This window comes from Perissodus microlepis, chromosome 20 (genome assembly GCF_051167445.1).
Source record: "Perissodus microlepis isolate ML-2025 ecotype Zambia chromosome 20, ASM5116744v1, whole genome shotgun sequence".
NCBI lineage: Eukaryota > Metazoa > Chordata > Actinopteri > Cichliformes > Cichlidae > Perissodus > Perissodus microlepis.
Window position 1 is genome coordinate 8775100 of NC_140480.1, and position 23723 is coordinate 8798822.

At 41.5% G+C, this 23723-nt stretch overlaps 1 protein-coding gene and 1 non-coding gene across 3 annotated transcripts in view; one reads left to right on the forward strand and one right to left on the reverse strand.

Moving 5' to 3' along the window:
- Nucleotides 1-21611, reverse strand: part of sema3h (sema domain, immunoglobulin domain (Ig), short basic domain, secreted, (semaphorin) 3H) — a 52072-nt gene extending 30461 nt beyond the window's left edge. For both annotated transcript variants that reach the window (XM_084916539.1, XM_084916538.1), the window contains exons 1-2: nt 21131-21611; nt 1309-1463 (exon numbers count right to left, since the gene is read on the reverse strand). In XM_084916539.1, coding sequence (XP_084772665.1) covers nt 1309-1463; nt 21131-21242 — 267 coding nt within the window. In that variant the 5' untranslated portion in view covers nt 21243-21611. The remainder of the gene's footprint in view (nt 1-1308; nt 1464-21130) is intronic.
- trnar-ccu (transfer RNA arginine (anticodon CCU)) lies at nt 17742-17814 on the forward strand. Its single transcript has one exon. It is a non-coding gene; the product is annotated as a tRNA-Arg (tRNA).
- Nucleotides 21612-23723: the final 2112 nt, after the last annotated feature.

The window sequence follows — 23723 nt, forward strand, 5'->3', positions numbered from 1 at the left end:
TCTATCCTTATGCTGGCTGACTGCCTGACTGAGTGGGTGGCTGGCCAGCGCAACTGATGGCTGTCTGTCGGTTTCGCTGGTTGTTTTTTTTCTGCTCTTCTACCTGTTTGGCTCTCTGACAGCTTACATGCACGTCTGACTGATGAGGGTATTGATTTGATCCGGCTGGGCAGGGTTAAGAAAGCCAGCACTGTTCTGTGTCCTTGCTGTGACCCTGAACTCTACCTGACTGGCGAGCCATTAACGTGGCTGTATGGCTGTCTCGATACCGTGCTAAAGCTGCAGAATGAAACTAGATACTGTAACAAAACTTCCACATTCTAACAGCCACCACGAAGGAGCGCCGCGTCTCGCAGCAAATCTTGGGTTGGTCGGAATATTATTGTGGCACTTCCACATTCCTGTGTATTGCTTATGTGCTGGGCAGAGTCTTCGTTTGACTAAGCTTCACTTTACTGATATGTGAAAAAGCTAATCAAATCAAATATTGACCCGCTCACTAGTGTATAAAATCTAGAGATGCGCTTGTGCAGTCTTTGCAAACCAAAAATATGTTGTGCAGCTGACCTCGTGCAGTCGTTTTTCATGCTGTTCTCGTCTGAAGCATAATACCTCCGTATTGGTGCCAACAGAGGCAATCGTGCCTTTGAGCAGTAAATGTGGAAAGCAGAGGAAGTTAGGATGTAAGAAACATGCATAAAATAATTGTGGCTTGAATGGAATCCATTACAGTCCTATCTGTATGTCTTCTTTTTTAAAGCATAGCCTCTTCTTTAAGTGTACATTCCCAACTTCTGTACTTTTTCCATTTACCAATTGCTAAACTAAATAATACTAAGTGATTAGGCCAAAAAAAATCACCTTCTGCTCAAAAGGTGGAGACATTTTTATCAAATATGGACAGCTTGGCTGCCAAGGAGAAAGCTGAATAGAGGTGGAAATGTGGCACAGCCTCTTTCTGCTTTTTGAACACTGTTTCTGTCTCCATGCTAAATTGAAATGAATGGTAAGTGAATTGTTTGTTCAGCTAAGAACCACAAAACAGGGTCAGAGGAAGAAAAGCGGAGCTTTTGTGCAGCACAAGTAAGGAATTTGACAAAGATAAGAGATTAGAGGGGATATTAGAAGGGTGTGACTTTCCTCTTAAACCATCAGCAATTAGCCCTATTAAGTCTCTGACACATCAGCTATCTCATCTGCTGTCATCTGACTGTGTGTTTTATGTGTGTATTTTGTGTTACATCTCTTCATCAGTCTACCTTTCCTTAAATGGTAAGCAAATGTGTGCTCGCGTCCTGCGGTTCTAACCTTGCGTGGGTTTTGCGTTATGTCATCCATACTGGTAGACAGAAGGCCATCTTTCATGGCCACATAAAGACGTCTCCTGTCTTCATCGGGCAGCAGGGAGTGCAGGTCTCCTGCCATCAGGGGTAGCGTGAGCAGCCGGCCATTCTGGATCAGCTCTGAGAAGAAGAAAAAAGGAGAGAAAAAACACAAAATAAGGGTTTCCATTCTTATCAGTTTTTAAAAGTATTCTGGAATCTGGAACAAAAATGGTATTAAACTGAAAGAAATCTGTTGTTTGCAATAAAAATCTAATCTTTGTTTTATTCATTAGGCATTACTGTATATGAAGAAGTGTTTTCCACCATAGAAAAGGTCCAACAGCCTCCGTGCTTTTTACAGTTTTACTAATACATGACAAATAGCTTTTAAGTTTTTGCAGACATGTGTGTAAACTGCTGATGACAAATGTGCTAGCAAACAAAGCAATCTCGAGGAGAATTTCATACAGCACTGTTTATGTCTCTGCAACCATTTTCACACTAGCGACTGCCAGAAACCACTTGCAACCATTTGGGGAATATACATTTTTTTCCTCCCAACTGGTGGTTGTTGGATGGTCACTGACAAATCTAAAGGCCAGTGTGACTGGGGCGAATAAAATATACCTTCCAGTACTCTGATACACGGGTTTTTCCATTTGCAGTTTGGTTGCAATTGTGTAAAAATCAACAATAAATGCAGGTTTTCAAAGTAACAGACTATGAGAATTATTAAACCTAACTATGACGCAAATTTTGTCTTAACAGATCATCACTCGGATCATCTTTGAGATAAAGTGACGTGTTGCACAAAGACAGACTGATTTTTCTTACCGGGTTGGTCACTATGTTCAAACACAGAATACTGAAATGTATCTCTCGTGAATAAACAAACGTAGACAAACAATACTTGCACATCTCTAGACAGACTGCATGATAACAACCGGATCTGAAACCTCAGATAATGAGAGCACAGATTGCTTCTTTTTTTTTTAATGATTGCACCATGTAAACTATGAGAACTATGGTGCGGGGAGATCGACTGATTTCAGAACAAGGACAGAAATTGCATGTCTGTCTGTCTCGTGCTAACTTTCATATTTTATCTGCCACGTCTTCTTCTGTAGATCGGATTTGGCAAAACTAAAGCATAAACATATAGGCTTTACAGCAGCACCAGACATGGCTTCACACGTTGGCAGCTCTACATAGCAGTGAGGAGTAGAAAGAGCTTATAAAAGTGGTTCAAACTTTAAAAACAGTAATAGCAAACTGCATACTCTTATTTATCAACCAGGCTCTCCTGCAATGCTTTAAACTGAACTGAGAAGGGATGCACAAAAGCAAATTTCCAAGCTAAATGTTCAAACCGAACCCAAAGACAGATTGGTATATATGGAAAAAGAACAATTCAACTTGCATTTGTCTCGTTGGCAGAGAGCACGACTTTATTAAAACCATCATGCATAACTTTGGATTGTTTGAGCTGTAAGCGTATATGTGGTGCAGTTGGTGAACCACAGTATTTTTTCTTTCTTCACGCAGTTAAATCTGACCTAACATTGCGCATTGAGATGCATTATACACAACAGCTGTATTTCCACTCAAAGCAGGGGTTTGGGGGGAGCAAAATAATAGTCGCTGTAGTGGGAGAAAAAAAACTTCCTAAAAAGTTGGTAGATCCCGTGGGAAATTACCTGATGGAGGCACGGTTAATATAATGTTTCCTAGTGTGGCAGGAGTGTGAATTTGCATTCATAGTTTTGCTACCAATGTAAACTAACTTTGTACAAAGCAAATGCAGAGTTGTAACAGGAAGCTAACTGAATTTTTATTCTGTTTGTACAGACACGGTCTCGATCAGATTTCAGTGTAATCTGATAAAGCTGAAACCTGTTTAACCTTTTTGTCCAGTTTGCCAATTTGTGTCAATCTCAAGTTAGAGCAAGCAAGCAAATGCTGTTTTGTAGAGCTCGAAAATGAGAAGGAGGACAGAAAAAGCAAGTGACAGAAGGCGAAAATCCCCGAAACTGTCATACTGCATAAAGAACACTGCATAACATTCAAAGACAAAGAAGTGATAAGCAGCAAACTGGGGCCAAAGGTATTTGTCACAGCTGAAGTTAACACTTGTTTGTTCAGGTAACAAAAAGAGTGTTTAAATCTGGTGATACTAACTAGCCACAGTGAGCTGCTGAAAAGTTTTCGTTTAAGTTTATTTCCTCTTTGTTCAGATTGACGAGCTGCAGAAATGCAAATAGCTGAACAAAAGTCTCAGTTTGCACTATAATTCAAACAACTTCACTTTCATTAAGCAGCTCTAAAGTGCAGCTTCAAAGAAAACTTTGCATTTAGGCTAGATTTTGAACTGGAAGAGTCCTCTACAGGTATTCTGAGCAGCTTTCAGATCAACCTTTGGTACACAAACCAGGGAAATTACATATTTAGCCTGATCTGGAAATGCCTGTGAATTTCCCAGAAGGGGCCAAACAATGTGGCTGGGTGATGTCTATGCTATTTGGCCCAGCCTATACCTACCCACTGGGGTTCACAATGGCAGTACTGACAGAAACACTTGGAAACACCTATTAACTGTATAATACCCTAAAGCCAGCATAAATCAAATCATTTGCAATAAAACAGATAGCAAACTGTTGAGCACAGAAGGTGAAATTCCTTAAGAATGAGAGCCCCAGTGTTGCATAGAGGAAGCATTCTGTAGGGCTGACTGTAAGTGGGCAGCTCAGTTAAGGTGCCTTAAATGCTAACATTCATGCAATACAGCTGCTTCTTATACTGAACATTGCAGCTCCCATAGATGTGGGTTTTCTCACTGCTGTTAAGCAGGCTTTGGAAAAGTCTTCAGAAGCATACATGTGCAGTCTGAAGTTCCTGTTCAACCATTTCTTGATGTGTTTTTAACTGCTAACAGGCAACAAAGAGTGTGCAAGTCCATCACGCTCAAGTAATTTTACAGAAACTTGAATCAGATCTATTTGGCCATGTCCAAATTCATCAAAATGGCTAACACGGCGGAATGACAGGTTCCCACAACTGTGTCCAATTAAGAAGTGTCCTGCTGTTAGCCCGTGTGACTTTTGTTCCCAGTTGGCGTGTACAGTCAACTGTCGACTTTCTTGACATATTCAAGCAAGCAAATATTTGTTCCCTTTTTGAAACCGACTATTAACGGAGCTGATCAGCAAAGGATTGCACACATTTGACCTTCACTGCTATCGTGCCAGGAAAAAGTCCAAGCCGTCCAAAAAAGATCAAAACTACAGTTTGCCAAAACCAGGTCTGCTGGAATATTTTGGTCTGAATAGATGAATCTAAGATTATCAGGCCACAGAATCAGCAGATGTTTTTTAAACAAGCATCGCACACAAATTGTAAAGTGTGTTAGAGGGGAAATATTTTTGGGATGCTTCACTGCCACCGGGACTTGGCAGCTTGCAGTCATTAATTCAACTGTGATAACAGGATAGAATAATGTGAGGTCATCTGTCCAAAAGTTTAAACTCAATCAAAATCAGGCCTTTCAACAGAATAGGAGCACAAGCCGATCGACCATAAAGGTTTATGGAATGGCCTCTTCAAAGCCCAGATTTGAATCACACTGACATTTTGTGGGAGGGTTTAAAATCAAATTGAAAAACCTACTTGCAGCTGAAGGAATTCTGACATCAGAGTTATGCAAAACGCCACACAAGAAGTAAGCAGAAAATGCTAGCCTTTGAATCCAAAGAGTAGCACATGAGAACCCTCCAGAATACTCCAGTTGTTAATATATTTGTTGTACAAATTACTAAAAAACAGACGGCCTTGAGGTGTTCTTTCCAAATATATTTTCTATAAGTGCATCTGGTTATTGGACAAAGAAATAAAATGTTTTTGCATAAAAAGGTATTTGTTGTAATGTTGTGTTCACTGTGTTACCACCTGAGACCTGTGACGTTCAAAGTGCAGTGAAACCCTGAAATAAAAGTGAGAGGGTAAAACAGCAAAGGTGAATGAAGTCAGAAGAAAGGAAGAGGGAGGGGAGACGGGAGAAGAGCGACAGCGAGGAGGGAAGATGAGAAAAATGACACGGCAAAGTGACAGCAAGATGAAAACGGTCTGATGGGTGGAGACAGTTCGGAGATGAAAATGAGAAAAATGCCAAAACACAACACGATGACAGACAGTTGAGAAAAGGAGGGGGCGGGATGAGGCAAAAGGGCAGGAACAGAAATCCTGGTCTGAGAAATTAACAAATACTGATGGGTAATGATGACGAGGACGGTTGATGAGAGCAGCTGAAAAAGTGTGCCTGTAAAAATAATACTGCAATGATGTGGCGGGGCAAATGATGGACGTATGGAAGGATTGAGGAAGAAGTGGAATCAGGGGAGAAAGCAGGACTGGGTGGGGGAAGAGAGTAGCCGTAAGCGTGACAGAAAACTATGCAATAAAAAGTGAAAAATGATGGATAAATAAGTAGATAGAAGGGGAGAACGGCAAAAAGGCAAGATGGGAAACAGCAACACTGCTATGATGACAAGATGAAAAATGGTGATTGGATGGATGACAGGTGGGGGAAAGAGCAGGGAAGACAGTGACTGTGGGAGAAAAGAGGAAAACAATGGCAAGAAGGATGAAAAATACAGACAAGAGAAAAAGGCAAAGAACAGGTGATGAGGAAAAAGAGAAGGAAAGGAGGAGGTGACAGAAGGAATGCAAGAAATGCTGAAGACAGAAATGAGAGGAAGCACAACATGCTGACAGTCAGGCAAAAAAACACAAGAGATGGATGAGCAGAAAGGAAATTAGGGTAGAAAAAGAGAAGAAGACATGACTCAATGGAAATGGGAAGATAATGCAAAGCAGAGAGCGAGCCGCAGTAGGAGAGGAATGGCCTTGCACACTAAAGGTAGATAGCAGAAACTTATACTTGAGCTCAGTGTGAAATCTCCCCGGGTACTTTGTTAATATTCAGCAAATGGTCAGAGAGGTAAATTGTTTTGCTTCACACTGATCTGAGCTTCATTAATCCCAGAAGGAGCATCAGAAACACAAAGAGTGCAACACAATCGGGAGTTTTACTTTGGTGTGCTCAAAGTGTTTGACGTAGTTGCTGCTGACAAAAGATGCAGACGAAAGTCCTTACAAAGCCTTGACCAAGGTTATAGTAATAGCTGACTCCCACCTAACCCACCACCTCCATCTTAACAACAGATTTCAATTCAATTCAGTTTTATCTATAAAGTTCCAATTCACAACAACAGTCTCCTCATGGTGCTTCATAGTTTTCATAACTAAAAACTACAACAATCAGACAAACCCCTATGAGCAAGCCCTTGGCAAGAGCGAGAAGGAAAAACTCCCTTTTAACAGGAAGAAACCTCTGGCAGCACCAGGCTCAGGGAGACAAAACACCAAGTGCATCATGGGAAGCCATCAGCAGCCCAGCCCAATTACAGCGTAACTAACAGAGGATTCAGGGTCACCTGATCCAATCCTTACTCTATGCTTTATCAAAAAGGAACGTTTGAAGAATAATCTTAAAGTAGAGTGGGTGTTTGTCTCCTGAACCCAAACTGGGAGCTGGTTCCACAGTGGAAGGGCCTGAAAGCTGAAGGTTCTGTGAAACATGATTTGTGCAAATTATACAAAAAAAAAAAAAAAAAAAAAGAGAAAGAGAAGAAAATCTGTTCTAATCAGTGCTAATGAAAACATGCCCCTATTTTTTATACCACTCCATTCATCACTGCCATTCTGTTTTTATTCACTGGGCAAACAGTGAAGTGTTTTCCCCTTAATCAGCAAATGAATGGTGAGTAGTGCACTGCCATCAGCTTCGATTGACTTGAATTCTTCTACTGCTATTTGTCTTCTATCACAACTGACAATGATAATGACAATAGAACTGAGTAGCTCTACCCAAAAATAGCGTGCAACATTCATCAAAACACCAGAATGGAAAGATGCACATCTTGGAGAAGCTTTGCAGCACTTTCAAGTGGGGCTGTTTACATTTAAATGTGCTATTCGTGATGGCACTCATTTCTTGATGCATGCTCAATAAGCCAGTTGATCATCAACTTTCTGGGATTGGCACTCGTTAATTTTCAGCTTATAGTCTCTTTTCTTTACACATTCCTAAAAGAGCTACTTTGGGCTGCTTCCTTATTCACAAGGGGTCGCCACAGCGGGTAGCGCTGCATATTTGATTTGGGAGATTTTTCACACCGGATGCACTTCCTGATGCAACCCCAAAGGGATTTGTGTCTCCAACCCTACCAAATTTCAAAATAATAATGATAAGAAGACATTCACTGTTTTTTAAAAGTGGTCTATTTATGTTGAATATTGAATTTGAAGCATGCGTACTCAACTTCACAGCTTATATTTAACAGAATGGTGTTTCTTCTTCAAGGCAATCAAAGCCTGGTGGATTTCATGCCTTGCTCGGCCTATTCAAGCATCCAGCACTTCATTTGAATTACAGCGTGTGCGCCACAAGAGCAGCATGACCTTGCTTAATTCAATATGAAGGGGGGGGGTTAAAAAAAACTCAGCCTAATTGAATATGAAACCACCTCTGCAGTAAAAAATACCGGCACCATTCAGCGTCACAAGATCCTATTGGTTAAGACAGGCTGAAAAGTACAGCTCATAGCTTGGAGTTCATTAAATCAGCATTATAACAAGGAGGATGACACTCCAAGATGGGAACTGAGAGTGGATGTACCAGAACACACATGCACGCGCGCGCGCACACACACACACACACACATATTTATATGATTGTGTGTGTGCAAAGATGGAAAGTGGGTGCAGTGGGTGAGTCAGCAGCACATGTTTAATGCTGAAACAAATTTAGATCTTTGCATCCACACAAACACGTACTAACCCATTCTCTCAGTTTGGTTACAACTCTGTTTTTACCCTGCACATCCACCCACCCACATACACACACGCACACACACACACACCCAGGAAAACTTTGCACCATTCAGACATCGACCATCTTGACCTCACCACGATGAATGGCTCTTATTCAATATGGAGAAAAAAAACACATTCTTTCTCCACCATACACACATACACACACACACACACACGCACACACACACGCACACCCTTGACTCAGTCATGAAGCACCAGCTGCACCCACCCCACCCTTACTCATGGGACAGTTGCCTTGGTAACGGCAACCATGCCGACATAATTTCAAAGCTGGGGGGGGTTGGGTCTGTGTTGTGTTGAGGGGTGTCTCTTGGACTCTACACCCCCCCTACCACCCAGGTCTCTTATACACACACACACACACACATAATAATAATCTGGTCCACACCTCTCATCAACACTTTGGCTAAAACACACAGCGAAGTCTGGAATGATGGAGTGTTGTTCCAAGACATCGAGCCATTTAGGTAATGGGAGGGCAAACAAACACAGACAAGCTTTCATGCATACCACTGACCACATGCATTTACAGATATTTCACAATGCAGCAAGCATCATCTGTGACCCTGTCCGCCTGTTTGTCTGCCCCTGACAACATTCAGCAGGATGTTTACACACAGACACCCACCATCACCAGAATTTCTGGCCATTATCAGCAAAGCGCGGTGATGGAAAGTCAACCAATTTCACCTCACACCCCCATAAAGCTCCAGAATGGAGGCGTCTGAAAAGTCGCAGTCAGAGCGCAAGAGAAAGACCAAAGTTTTGTCCGTGGCAGTTTGTGAAGAGTTTATCGACCCAGATGCAATACGCTTTTCGAGACAGCGGTCTTTTCAGAAACTCGGAATTACAATTGATTTCTTTCTTCTTCTTTTTTTGTTGTTGTTGTTAAACGGATTCTCTGCTCCCTTCAAATCAAACTGAAAGCTGGAAAAACCATCTGATACCAAGATAGGGAGTTGTCATGTGGCACACAAAGACGAGCAAGGTGAGAAAATAGCAGGGCGTAAAGTAGAGAGTGAAGGTAACTACTGTTTTCTCCCTCTCTTTAACCTTTCTTTGTAGTGACCTTTCATAATAAAAGACTTACTTACTCTTCGATTATGTTGTACTATTCTCACTAGTCTACCAAGCAAACCATTGATCACAGAAATCGGATGGATTGTAGTAGTTATGGCACTATAGCAGGAGAGACGTGCTAAAAACTGCATTACTTCCTCAACCCTGCATACACCTGTATAGTGTTATCAAAAGCTGTCCCACTGAAGTGACGTGAGTCTTAAAGAGACAAGACAAAGCAGAGATAATTAAAAGTGTAACTCTAATATATTAAAACGGAACCAACTACTTCTGATCCATCAAAGCACTACAATCTGCTCTTTTGCCGCACACTCAAACACACACAAATGCACACTTGCCAGTGCAAGCTCTTGCAGAGTTCAACCACTCTTATCAGCATCAAACTGACAGGGAGGTCAATAAGGGTCGTGACCTCTGATCAGAGCCAATTGGCCTCTGACTCCTGTCACTTGGAATCAAAGACGGAAAAGGTTAAGATGTAAAAGAACAGACACGCTAAGACATAAGCCTACAGGTCAGTCCAGACACACATACACAGACACACACACAGATTTTGTCTCTGCATGAATGGTTCTTTTATATTAGTGCAACAATCTGCCTGTCCTTATTCGCCTTCTGTAAGTGTTATTATTTACATACTATTCATTTTGAGGGTCTGCGTGTGTGTTTCTATGTGTGAGTGGCTGGATATTTTTGTCCATGGTGAACATTAGATTAAAGGTTGCTGGTCATGGGAGCTCTGATGGACCTTGATATGATTAGTGCAAATGTGCGGCGTGTGATCCGGCTAAAAACATTCCTGCATTGCACATATCTGACTCGCATGCACGCGCACATGATATGCGCGCACAAAAGATTGCATATTATGATCAAACGAACATGATTTTTTTGCTGATCAAGCTGGTTTCAAATCCAATTTAGCTCGATAGTGTTTGTTTAAGACGTTTAAGGCAGAAAATGTTCAGTATGTTTGTCATTCTCTCTGTTTTACAAGCCCTGACGCAGCAAACTATGCTAATCATAGGCTCTGTATGCATTATGTCATTTGCTACATAATTCACAGACGACATTCATATGACACTAAATAGAGACTTCGAAATGAGTTCTAATTTACTTTCTATAAATAACTCGGCTATAGATGTCAGGACTACACTATAGGGATTGATTCAGACACAGTGCAGTGACTGGTCTGCACTCTGCAGCAGAGGTAACCTGCTGTGTACGTGTGCAGCTTACAGCAAAGAATGAAAAATCACTGAAGAAACAGATGAGTGTAAAATTTAAGTTTTCATGACACCTCCTCTTACAGAGGATGGTTACTGGTACTAGTTACAGCCTGTCAGGAGCTCTGTTTGGAGCTAATTTCCTTGTCCAGAGAGTATTTGTCTTGGCATCTGTCTTCTGGAAGTACCTTTCATAACAAATTTAGTAGATGGTCAGAAGCACTGCTTGTTACATGAGAAAAAAAAAAGGCATAACTTCAAAACTGAACAGATAAGTGGCCCGTAGAGATTTCTGTGTGGGTTTATCCATCCACTTTGGCGTTCCACCCCAACAGTCACATCAGGAGCAGGAGGAAGAACAGAAGTGAAACATGGATAAAAAAGAAAATGCAGTTCCTCAAATGGTCACTTAAGGCTGGCTCCAAAAGGAAGTCACTTGTATGCCAGGGAATGCAAAAGACATTTGTATTCTATAGTATGAGAGTTATTTGGTACTAATATTATAAGTTATAAGTTATTTGGTACTAATTATTTTGTACTTCTGTACAGCACTTTTGATCAATGTTGTTGTAATTAAATGTACTATATAAATAAAACAAACTTGAACTAATTCCCCATATGCCCACACATTGTAATGCCAAACTTCAGAACTGAAATAAATTGCTGGAATTTACAGCCTGGTACAGAAAAACAACAACAACATCTATACTCTATACTATAGACAATATTTCAATTCATGACAACTTTAAGAGCTCATTTTGACTCCAGGTGGAAGCCAGCACAGGTGGCTGTTTGATTTCCTGTCTGCTAGGCCTCACCTCCACTAATGTGAGTCAGTGAAGTGCGCCTCTGAACTATTTTATGGCGTTTGGTGGTTTGATCCTTGGATGCTTCAGTCTCCATGCCAAATAACCTTGGGCAAGATACTGAACCCTGAGTTGCTCCTAATTCATTCATCGGAGTGTGAGTGTTAGAAAGTACAAAAGTCTCTTAACACTAATTACCACTTATGTGTGTAACACTCCTACTATTTATGGATGCAGCTTGCTAACCAAATTTGCTGGTGCCAGATGATAACTTAGCTCTCTGATCTGGGTCACTGCTGGCTCCAAAGAGACTAAGATGCAGTGCTAAAACCAAGTCTTCAGAAGGGCCTGGCCCACAAACCGATGGGTGACATCATGTTTTGTACTTCCATTTTTTTTATTTTTTTTTTATTTTTACATATTCTCTGCAGTTCTAACTTTATGACTTATTTTGTTTGATGTTTGAGATTTCCTCTTATGGACGTGACTCTGTGCTCTGAGCTCAGGTGGACTGTCAAAGTGAGGCTGGCAGCCAAGGTGCAGGGATGACACTGAGAAGCATCAATTTGACACACAGTACAGCGAATGCCAGCACAGCTTTTCCATGCCAGCATCAGAGGAACACATCATGAGTACGTGACTATGCGCACCGCTGGACAGGTGAGCTGATTTCATTAGCGAGCAGGAGGTTTCAAGAACGGAAACTTTCCCTGCTGAGTGAGGAACTTGCAAGCTATTTCAAGAAGAACAGAAGAGGTCTGTAACTCTTTCAAAAGTTGGTACTGACACGTTTGAAAAGTGAGTGGCATACAAGAGAAAATTGAAAGAAAAAGATGATGAAAGAATCAAGTTGCTATTTCAATCATTATCTCACTCCCGGGAGTCCAGCTTTGTTATTTTCCTGGTGTCTTATTGCAATCTCTTCCACATCCAGACACTCCACTTATAGCTGCGTGCACACACAAGCGACACTTATCATTAATCTATCCAATTATTAGCTCATGGCCTAAACCATTGTCCATTTATAAGCTGCATACAGTGTGTGTGTGTGTAGTTTTGTGCGACTGCTTTTGTCTGTCTGTTCGTCTACCCGCTGAGCCCTGGGGAACTTTAGCTGTCTGGTGCGGCGTTCCCAGGGGGAGGACTTTGTTAGCTGCGCCATCGGGGAGGGGGTAGTCTTGGTGGGGGCGAGGAAACCGGGGCACATTTCCTGTGGAAATGGGGTTATCACTTCACCAATTACTGGTGCAATTACAGTGGGAGGCCTGCAGAAGCCTGGGAACAAAGCCCATAGGCACACAGATGGGCACTCGATGTGGGGACACGCACGAGCAGTATGTGCGCACACAAAATCTTTTCTAGCTCGCAATAAAATCTAATTGTCTCCTTGTTTTTTCTCCCTTTCATGCCAAGTTCTTGCTACTTTACATCTCTCACAAAGCCCGACTGTGTTACAGAGGGTGATCGCGCCGCCTTAAGCTCCCGCTGAGTGTCAGAATCCACAATGAGCAATAATGATGAATGAAACTCTGACGTCCGACGTGAGGCGTCCCAGATGCCGAATTAATCGTCTGCAAAATAACACGCAGTACACAACATGAATCTGGAATGCCGAGCACTGTTCAACCAGACTGCACATAGACGGTTGACATTCAGTAATCATACCTTTGTCTTTTTTGAAATCTTTTTTTTAATAAGAGTATCCTGTCCTTTGAGGGGCAAATACTCCCTTTTTAATTTTTCTTACTGTTCCGCACAGGCTCAACTCTTCTCTCACATCGAAACATATGGGCCCACACACACACACGCATACATACCAGAGCGGAATTATAGCCAAACACACAGACACACACTATATCTGGACTGTGTCACCAAGAGACCAGACCCACGTGGATAGCTTGACCTTTGACCCTAGAGGGAACGATTATTCATCATCATCATCATCACCAGACTGTTCGTTTAGGTCGCTGTGCCGCTACACGCACACACTGGAGTCCATCCGCTGTTTACTTTTACTCTAATTTGTTTTTTTTTAATTCTAATTCATGTAAATGAAGAATCACTGAGAACTCATTGTTTTCGTCTTTCGCTTCACATTCTCACAATTATACGCAGCCTAGTGTGGGGAGCTGCCCAGTGCAGACCAATGTTCTGGGTTAACTCATTTGCTAATGGCAACAAAAACAAATCTTTTGCATTGGACAGCTGAAGTTTGTCTATTTTCCCACCCTGAGCTTCACAATCTGAAACACAAAGAACCTTAAAAGACATTTAGGACTGCTGAAGTTAATGCTTAGCTCCTGTTTGTTAAAAAAGAACAGTTTTGTAATCCATTAATAGTGAAAACGTATAGATTATAAGCTATTTGGAGCAAATGGACAAAAGTCCAAAAGGCATGTGATAATTTATTTTCCTCCTTCAGATTCAGTTGAGTCAGTGTGACATCTGTCTGTGATTCTGCTGACTCTGAGTCTTCAAGTTCATGACTCTGCAGTGGGCTCATCCAAAGAGGAAACAATTGCCCTTAGTGGCCTGGACTGGTGACAGAGTCTTAAATAAAATCACCACTGTGTTGTTTCATAGACTGTGAGGCAACACATCACTGCTGATGAGCTTGCTCTGCAGCACAATCGTCATCCACACTGACCTGTTAATGTGAAAAATGGCTACTAGATGCGTAGCGTGCTTCATGGATATTTTTTTAAATGGGCAGCCATGAAGACAAGTAGCTGTCCCCTGACGGTTATGGACAGCCGTGATGTCTACAGCGATTTACAGGCAACTTTGAGGGTCAAACTTGTGAAGACTCTCTACTCTAAAGCCAGCCCAGATGATCAAACGCATTATCTGTTACTCTGCATCCTCTTGCTTCTTAACAGGAAAAGGAAGTCTGACTTCCAACCTTTTGTGGCACATGTCTGATCTTTCCACTGCTGCTGAAACAGAGAGAATCTTATTCTTGTGGTTTCTGCTTCTTTTGCAGAGACATGGGAACGTCAGATCGGTAACATGAGAGGTTAAAGATCGGCTGTAGTCACAAACATTTTTAAAATACTCCCAGTGAGCCTCGACCTTAGAAGTCCTTCACAGTCAGTCTAAGAACAACTGACTGAGGAAGCGTGGTCAACTGATTGTAGATGTCCTATGCTTTCGTTCAAAAGGTGAAAAATAATTAAAAATGACTGTTAATGAAAATGGGCATAGAACAGAAAGTAAAATCCAGACATAATCATAGACTATAGTCTCAATTACAGATGGATTTTAAGAGAGAAAACTTTAGTTTAAACACAAATATACATTTCCAGCCACTTCCTGTTAATATACCTCTGTATCCTCTACATTTACACTCACATCCTCCATCTCCAGCTTGGCCTAAACTACACCTAATGAGGTAAACTAATGGTCAGAGTAGATCTTAGCACTATTGATCCCATCTGCTTCTGGCTTGCAGCTGATGAAGACCTCAAGTGTGTTTTGTGGATTAAAATCCCACAATACCACAAAAATACTGCTAACGTGAAGGAAAGCTGTGAGAAATATACATCTGGACAAAGATGAAGACCAAAATCACAGAAAACAGCCCAATAAAACTTTCCCCCCTCCATTCATGACTCTGAAGCGTCAGCTCATTAAAAAATATTGAGCTTCTTTTGTTGTTTGCGTCTTTACTGAGTTTCCCCCTGTCTGGCTTTCAGTACACAGTAGAACAAAGTTAAACTCCCTAAACAACACCTGAATAATGGGAGTAAAAATTCAGTCTCACACCACTTGAAAAGACTTGCTGACACACAGAAAGAACCACAGAGGAATGGTTGGAAACTCAGCTCTAGCTTATTGACAGCAGGTCAGATTGGAGCAAATTAATACTTGAGGGAAATTGAAGAAATATGAAGCTTGTGGATTTTTACTTAATGGCTGGCTAAAGATAGCGCTCACATATTAACACCAGAAACCTCCGGAGGGTAAATTTACAGCATGTCCACTGTTGTCATGGGTTGCTGTTGCCAAAGCAAGGGTGTAATTAGACTCTATTCACCGTCTCTGTCCAGAAACAGGAGAAACCCCTCCACCTCAGAGTCCCTTAATCAGGGTTTTTTTTTTTTAAGTCTTAGCAAGTATTTAAAGTTTAGTGTAGGTCTTCCAAATATTCTGGAGGAATCATTTTAAACAGCAAAGGAGGGTGAAGTCTTTTCAAGAGCCTCGGTAGCAGCTATACTTTTCAAATTAGTCTGCAAGCAGCTAGTAAATTAAGGTCTTCTTCCAGAGAAAAGGCAGTCTTAGTTGAGTCTTTTATGAAGCGTGGGATGAGCAAACAGCTGCCGTTTGACTTCAGCAGTGACAGGCAACGACTGCGTCACCATTGGGGCCTGGTACCATTAAAATTAATAACAGAGACTATCCGGATTCTGTGCCAGATACCCATCCCAGTGAAATCCAAGTCTCAGCAACATCCTCAGCCCAGAGCCTGGAAAGCACTGGCCTAGATAGAAACAGATCTGAAAGAATAAATGAATAATGAAATATTTCTTGATTTTAATATCCCTCTGAAGGTTGTTGTGCTTTATTGGGACACGCAGAAAAGAGAAAGGTGAGGCTGGAGAGAGGGGACGAACTTGTGCACGCCAGTCAAGCGAACAAGGAACAAAACAGATTACTGTTCCTAACCTGGAATCTCAACACAGCAGTGAAATAAAAGTAAGCCGAGGTCGAGTGCTAACTGTTTATCTGCTTCTCTCGGCTGGAAAACACGCTAAGATATATTTATACTTAATGGTAATCCATTAAGCTACAGATTAAGCTAATGAGCCTGAATAGCACTAAAATCTGGGAATCCAAATAAAATCCATGCTGAACTGTGAGGTGAGAACATCAAGTTTAAAACCAATAAACCATCCTATCTTTTTGGAACAGCCTGCATTTTCTTTCTACAATCTCTCTCTACTCATTTAAGGCAAACAGTGGCCACATATGCTGACAGCTGCTGGTTTGTGTGTCTCACAGACAACACAGCTGCATAATAAATGTCCTTCTGCGTTATCAAAACCAGTCAGCTCGTGGATGGGCAATGCCAGGGCTTTAACCGTCCTTAAATATCACAGAGATAAAAATGAAACTATTTAAGGATTTATCTTAACTATAGCTTTTTCTGTAGCAACATTTTCTCTCTTAGAAAACCCAGATTGAGTCCCGCGGACAAGCGCATGAGCAAACATGCATCTGGACGTTGATGAACTAATCTACTGTGTATAATAACCACACAATTTGCATTTTAATAGCATGCAATTTAAAACGACTCATTACGTTCACATTACAATGTGGGCATTTGTCCAGAGAGAAACTGCTGGATGAGTGTAAAATGCCCGGATTACGCCCCATCACAAGGAATCAGCAGTTTAGAGGTGAGCCATCAAAGCCAGTGTCTCCATTCACACCAAGCAAACTCTGACTTCATTCCAATTCACTACAGAGACTGACTGCTATTAAATGTCTATGGCAAACCAATTGATGAAGTGAATGCCACATGAATAAAACATGACTCAGCCTCTGTGTGAGTTAATAGGTTCGAATTCACTTAGATAAGCCAGCCACAGCTCCTCTGAGGCTTTTATGAAGTTTTGCTGTGGTAATGTGGCGAGGATGATATTCTCATCCTCGCCACATCATCGTGATGCTTCCTTTAGTTTCAGAGTTGGAAGGGTGGTTGGTGCTGATGCAGCTGTAAGGGGCTGATTTCTTCTTTAGGAACTTGTAATGATTGTGTTTTTGTACACATACGCATTTGTGTAGCTGCGTTCGGGTATACAGCGTTACTGTGTGCGTGAAGTCTCACATGCTGCATCCAGAGTAATTATTTTATAGGGTCTTCATGCAGCTATCCACCAAACAGGTTTCACATAACACATTCCTAAGCAAATGTGTACGTCTGCATGTGTGCGGGGGACACAGATCGTATCTATAACTGCCATTTTCCCTCAAGAAATGCGCACTATCACTGACTGAATGGCCGGGATAATGGACTCATTATACATAAGTGTGTCTGTGTGTGTATTGGCGAGTGAATAACTGGGATCATTTAGCCATTAAGAGATAGGTGGGGGTTAGGAGGTAATCAAGCGTGTATTTAAGTATTTAAAGCTGTTTTGTTTGTTTTTTTAATTCTGAGACACACACAAAGCTGTTTGGTCAGTTATATTTCTCAGTAAAAGGTAAAAGGACCTTTGTCATATATATATATATATATCACTGCAGTTTTCAGAGATACTGCCTCCAAACCCAGTGACTGAGAATTCAAGTCACATCTGTTGTGGTTCATAGCAAAGTTGATAACACAAACTGTCTCCCCTAACCCAGCCAGAGCCCCAGTGGCCTAATGGATAAGGCACTGGCCTCCTAAGCCAGGGATTGTGGGTTCGAGTCCCATCTGGGGTGAACGTGGTGTTTTTTTAAAGTAGCTCAGACAAGGCTTGTGGTTGTAGTTAAAAAAAAAAAAAGAACAAAGTAACATTTGCTGTCAGTTGGAAATAATTATCTCACATGCTCTATCCACCACAATCTCCTCCTACGCTGCCTTGGCCAACTTTATAATAACTAACATCTTTTCTTGCTGCTGTAAAATTATTACAGTGACTTTTTGGGGCATTTGCTGAATGAACCAATACAGTTTTTTTCTTGAAATCTAAGAAAACACCCATCAACGGATCCAGTCATTATTCTAGACACAGACTCGGGATTGTGAACAGCAGGCATGACTGACAGCAGAGGAAGCATGCTAGTTCAATGATCCAGGGGTCAATAAGGCTAGTGAGTGTTAGCATTGTTGTTTTATTACATCACTTCTTTTGTCCCATGGTCCCAATGTTGTACGCCCTTTTACATTCTGAACTGTCTCATCAGCAGTGCTGCTACTGAGGCACCAACCCAGTAGATACAATTTTTTTGGGTTTTTTTTTTGTCTCCTGTACCTTTTCCCTCAGTTGTCTATTTTCCTTCTATTACTTCATCATCAATTTACTGCTGCTGTACCACTCACTTAAGTCTGAGGGATGCTTTTGGTTTCTGCTTCAAAGCTCTTTGTAGTAGCCAATTTTCTCCAGTGATAGGGTGAAATACTTCACTTAAATGTCAGCCTCTACTGTTTTTTCTCTTTTAGTTAATCATCTGCTGTGCATCCCAAAGGAAAAGGAAAAGCTAAATGTACAGTGTCTCTAAGCGGCCAAAAAATATTTCGAGTCATTACAGCAATTCCATGACAAAAAAAAATCTCCTCCCTGTGTCTGAGGAAAACCTCTGTGGTGATGAGAAGGGAAATGACCACAGTATAGAGCTCCCACAGAGAGGCAGAAAGAGCATGCACGCGCACACACAAACAAAAACAAATGTGTACAACAGCATGATGGTGGGCACCACAGTAAACACATCATACTTTTCTTTTTGTTCTCTTTCCAGAGACGAGCATATTGACCGCTGTAGATAGGAAACACACATACAGACACATATATACATACGCACACGCACACCTACACCGCTGCTGTTCAAAGATGCGAGGATTCGTCTCAACATAATACACAACAAAAAGTAAAATGGGCAGAGATCCTGGAAATGAAGCTGCTCTATTTAGGTACATATGCAGAAGCCTTTAAACACATGCACCAACACGCCAACACTCACACACTCCATATTCCTGTCCAAGAATATGCAGCCATATATATTCAAGGACATGCAGGCACCTATTGTATCACAATCACTCAATCAAAGCTACTCCAGATTCCATTAGAGCCAAACTCCCCCCTGGGAGAATCCAAAAGGATTCCCCTTCTCCCTCTCTCTTTACTTTCTAGGTCACAATTGGTCGACTCCAGACTTAAAGTACGCATTCTACAGCATCTTTCGGCTTATGCAAGGATGTGTAATCAGCTGGTGTCGTAATCAACGGTGGCTCCGGTAAACATGATTAAAGGGAGTTGAGTTTACCTCGCTGTAACTAAAGGCCTCAAAAATCCTTTTCATTTGAAAGGGATTCGCCAGAGCCGCGAGGGCAAACGCTGAAATCCAAATCCTGTTTTAATTACAGGATTTTGCTTTCACAAAACTTTTGACCGTCACGTTTGTGACCCCAAAACGGGTCAAAGTATTTAATCCTGCCCTATTCAGTGGTGACAAGAGCATCTATAGCTACAGTGTTTGTTACGCACACATCATCCTAGAGTCCCCTTGTTTCTTCAGCGAGGCAGACCCCACCCAACTGCTGCATCCACGAGGGTAAAGTAAACAGTAAAACTGGAGCAGCTGATGCAGAACAGCACCACCTTGTAGTAGTCAAAATCAACTCCGGTTCACCAACGCATCAGCCTGTAACAGCATAGTTCATGCGACATGCTGCACAGTGATACAAGTGCATGGAGAAAGAAGAAAAAAAGTGCAATGCACACAGAAGCACAATGCAGTTCTCCACCGACAAACAGCTGAAACTTCAAGTGGCTACAGCTGTCCTTTCCCTTTTTTATAAGGAGGTTCTGTTATGTGTGTCCTTCCACCACTGCGTGGACCTCACTACAGCGGACAGATCGGCCCGGGGCCAAGAAATAATTAATTCACTGATGATCTGAATCTGGGATTTCTGCCATGAGATAATTATTTCTTTGTTAGCCATAACTGAAACTAACAGACAAGGACACATTTCCAAATCCTGGAGGAAGGGGCGAGGTGGGGTGACGGGAGATTTGAGGTGCTGTCATGGAGAAGGTCTTTCGAGTTTGAAACTTCATTAACGAAGTGCTTCAAAGGGGCTGGCAAAAGATTTGAGCTTGACAGGAAATTAATCTCGAGTCGATAAAGTAGGCTTTGCACATGAATTCTCCATGCTTTTGTTATGCTTTAGAAAAACTTCTCGATTGATAAGGATAACACTGTAATTGGGTACTTTTGCCAAAGAAGCAGCATGTACAGGTTTTCTCATAAAGCTGTTCATTACTCCGAGTAGAAACCAAAATACAACGGGAAGAAGAAGCAGCATGACTTTTTGTCTGACAAAGTCCCAGTTTAGCCAAGAGAAATCAGAGACAAACACTAAAATAATTACCCAAACTGCCAGCAGCAAACATCCTCCACACTATCCCACTTGATTGGCTGGTTCATCTTTACCTGGCGTGCCTTCTACAGTTACACTTGCACTCTATTTTCTTGTGCAATAAGAGCTTATCTGAAATACTCTTATGAGTGCTGCATTTAAATCGGTTCTTTCGTTTCTTCTTTTCTTTCCCAGACTTTTGTTTTTTATGTCATTTGCCACGTCTGACATGTGGTTTTACAAAGACTCTTAACTTTCAAGAATATGCTGTTATTATTCAAAAGTGACAAAAGGACAAAAGCGCTACTTTTCACTTAAAGTGTCAGACCTCACAGTGAAAGGAGGAAGCAAGGTGGGGCTAAAGATACGGCTGTCACACTCTGAACCTGACTACTGGAGGATGATTAATTAAATACAGGTGGTTAGAGAGTTGGAGGACAATATAGGAAAGAAAAGGGTTGATGGAGACAGGTACATGAACAGAAAGGCTTTGTATAATTTATACATGAATTGCATAACAGTGTGTGGGCATTAATAGAAGGACAAAGAAAGAAAAGTGGGGAAAAAAAACGTGAAGCATGATTCCAGCCACCTGCATGTATGTGTGGGGAACCAAGACTTGAAACACTAAAGGAAACATAAAGAGAAATGATCAGAAATGGACGTGCTGCTTCTTACCAGGGTGTGTGAACTGCAGTCTGGGTTGAGATGCTCTCCACGCTCCTGTCAAGGTGGCACCGAGGTGGGCTAGCAGGACCGCCACCACCAGCAAGTACATCCTTCTCCTCATCGCACACGGGGAGTCCAAGTCCGGCTTCAAATCTACTGAATTCCGGCAACTGACACACTAACTCAGTGTAGAACTCAGAGAAAGGGCTAACCTGCCTGCCAAAGTAAACTGTGAAGTCACAGTCACAGTGATGTCCAAGTGTGTCAGGCTTAAGTCCAGATCCTTAAAATGATTCACAGTTTTTCACAGGAAGGTAAGAAGTAGCACTCACGCTCAAACTTTACCATCTTTGTGTCTGCGATGCTATCTGTGCACGCACGCGTCAGAGATGGAGGCAAAACGTACTCCAAGAAAATGAGTGAGTCGTCTCTCTGCTGCCTCCTCGCAGCCTGACAGCTCTCTACTGTTCTGTCTCTCGTCCCGGCTCCTCTCTACATGTGCTCGCTGTCTCCCTCCCTCCCTCCCTCCTCTCTCTCTCTCTCTCTCTCTCTCTCTCTCAGGAAGGAGAAGAAAAATCCGAGATCTTTGTGACCACACATATGCAGACGTGCTCGCCTATTCACTCCGCTCCAGGAAAACCTTGTTAAAGTGGAACTGAGACGGAGGAAATCAGCTTTCATCTTTATTCACCATTCTCTTAGTCTCTCTACCGACCTCTCCTTATTGCGCTTACTCTCTCGCTCACTCTTTTTCTTTTCTTCTGATGGCTTTATATTTATCAAAAAATAAATAAAATAAGAAAAAGTGGCTGATAAAAGATTATGGAAACTGATTTTTTTTTTAAAGCAACAGGTATAGACACATGTTTATTGTGTTAACCACTCAATGAAAATAGGTTTTGAGAATCGATTAAGAATAAATCTACTTTTTATGAGAGGCGAAAAAGGTTCCAGCCTCAGGACTGCGTTCAGGTGAGACCAACTCATGAAACACAATCAGGGGCCGAGCCAAGAGGTGCACTAAAAGTAAATGAGTGAGATCTTACAATCAGTTCCAAAACAACCCACACAAAACACCAAACTCTACCCCTCAGTCTCTTTCCTCATCCTCATTATTTTCTCTTTTTCCACTCCTAACCCAAATGCAATCATTACCGAGCCCGTGCCTTCTCTCCTGCTCTGTTATTTTCATTAGATACCGACTCACTGGAGTACAGCTGCGCCGGGCTGAATTTTTCACCAGCTCAAGTTCAATCACAGGCTAGCGGGGACGATTTATTCATTCTCCTGGATAAATAATGAATTTAGGTTACGTGCAAATGAACAAGTATATGCTCCCTCTGAGGATTTCTGCTTTGTAAATGATTTATTCTCCGAGCTTGTTTGTTATTCCATAATTAGTGCAGGTTTTTCTTTAAATATGACCCAGCGGTTTAATTATGTGATTAGATGTCCTCTGTCTTGGTGTTTACACAACCTCATAAAGCTTACAGTTCGTGGAGGTCAAATTTGGTCAAACCCGCTCATTAATTAAGTTATTCAATTAGTGAAGGAGAAAAACTCTCTCTATCCATAGAGACTCCCCTTGTGATGACACTATGCACTACTAAAGTGACCTTGGGCAAGACGTCACTGCAAATGCATCTCTTGGTAATTAAGTGATTATTTCGGGGTGTGGCCAAGGAAAATAAGCATAACTGAACCTCAGATATATTCATGTGCTGTTTTGTATCACTTAGAAACAATGCATGATTATTTCTGCAGTTACAGTACAGCCAGCAGTACTACTGCTTACCTCTCATTATAGCAGTGCCAGTCCTTTTTTCACCCATGCTGAGATCACCTGCAAGTAAAACAGTGCATATAGTAGTGTTGCGTTTATACAGTCATCATGTCCCACACTAACCGCCCGGGCTAGTTTTGTGTTTTAGACAAACAGGTAACGCAGGACAGAGAGATCCTATGCAATAGATATGCAGATGTTTTATGTTTGGACGTGTTGTATCACTTGTGTTTTGGTGTTTTGATAGTTAAAAAAAAATTGCATAGCACTTTATAATATTGCCCTCCATTAAATTACAAGGTCTTTTATTTGAATTTAGGTTATAATCATACCTTTAAAAAAACTTAGCAGATAGTACACTAGAATAAGGAGGTAACAATACAATTTTTTAGAAAGAATTCAAAAAACCTTTTTACTCACCTTTGGTAAGTGAGTAACTTTTACGTATTTTAGTGGAAAAACAAACACTCTTTCAATACTACAAGTGTTGCTATAGCCTTATCCTCAAAAGGCAGGGTTAAGTGTTATAAGTGACCCTAAAAGTAATGTAAGCATACAATATACGATGGGGAGGTTAAAACCACTCCATACTTCGGCCCACATGCCTAAAAAAGTCAGTTGTGCATACAATGTAAAATGGGGAGGTTAAGCTTCTCCATTATGTCATCTGTACCCCTAAAACGTAGATGTACACCTGATGTAAGAAGGGAAGTATAAGCTGTTCCATAATATGGCCATACCCCTAAAAATAAAGCATATTTACAGGTTAAAAAGGGAAATAGAGTTCCTTTGAAATACCTGGAAGTTACTCACTACTTA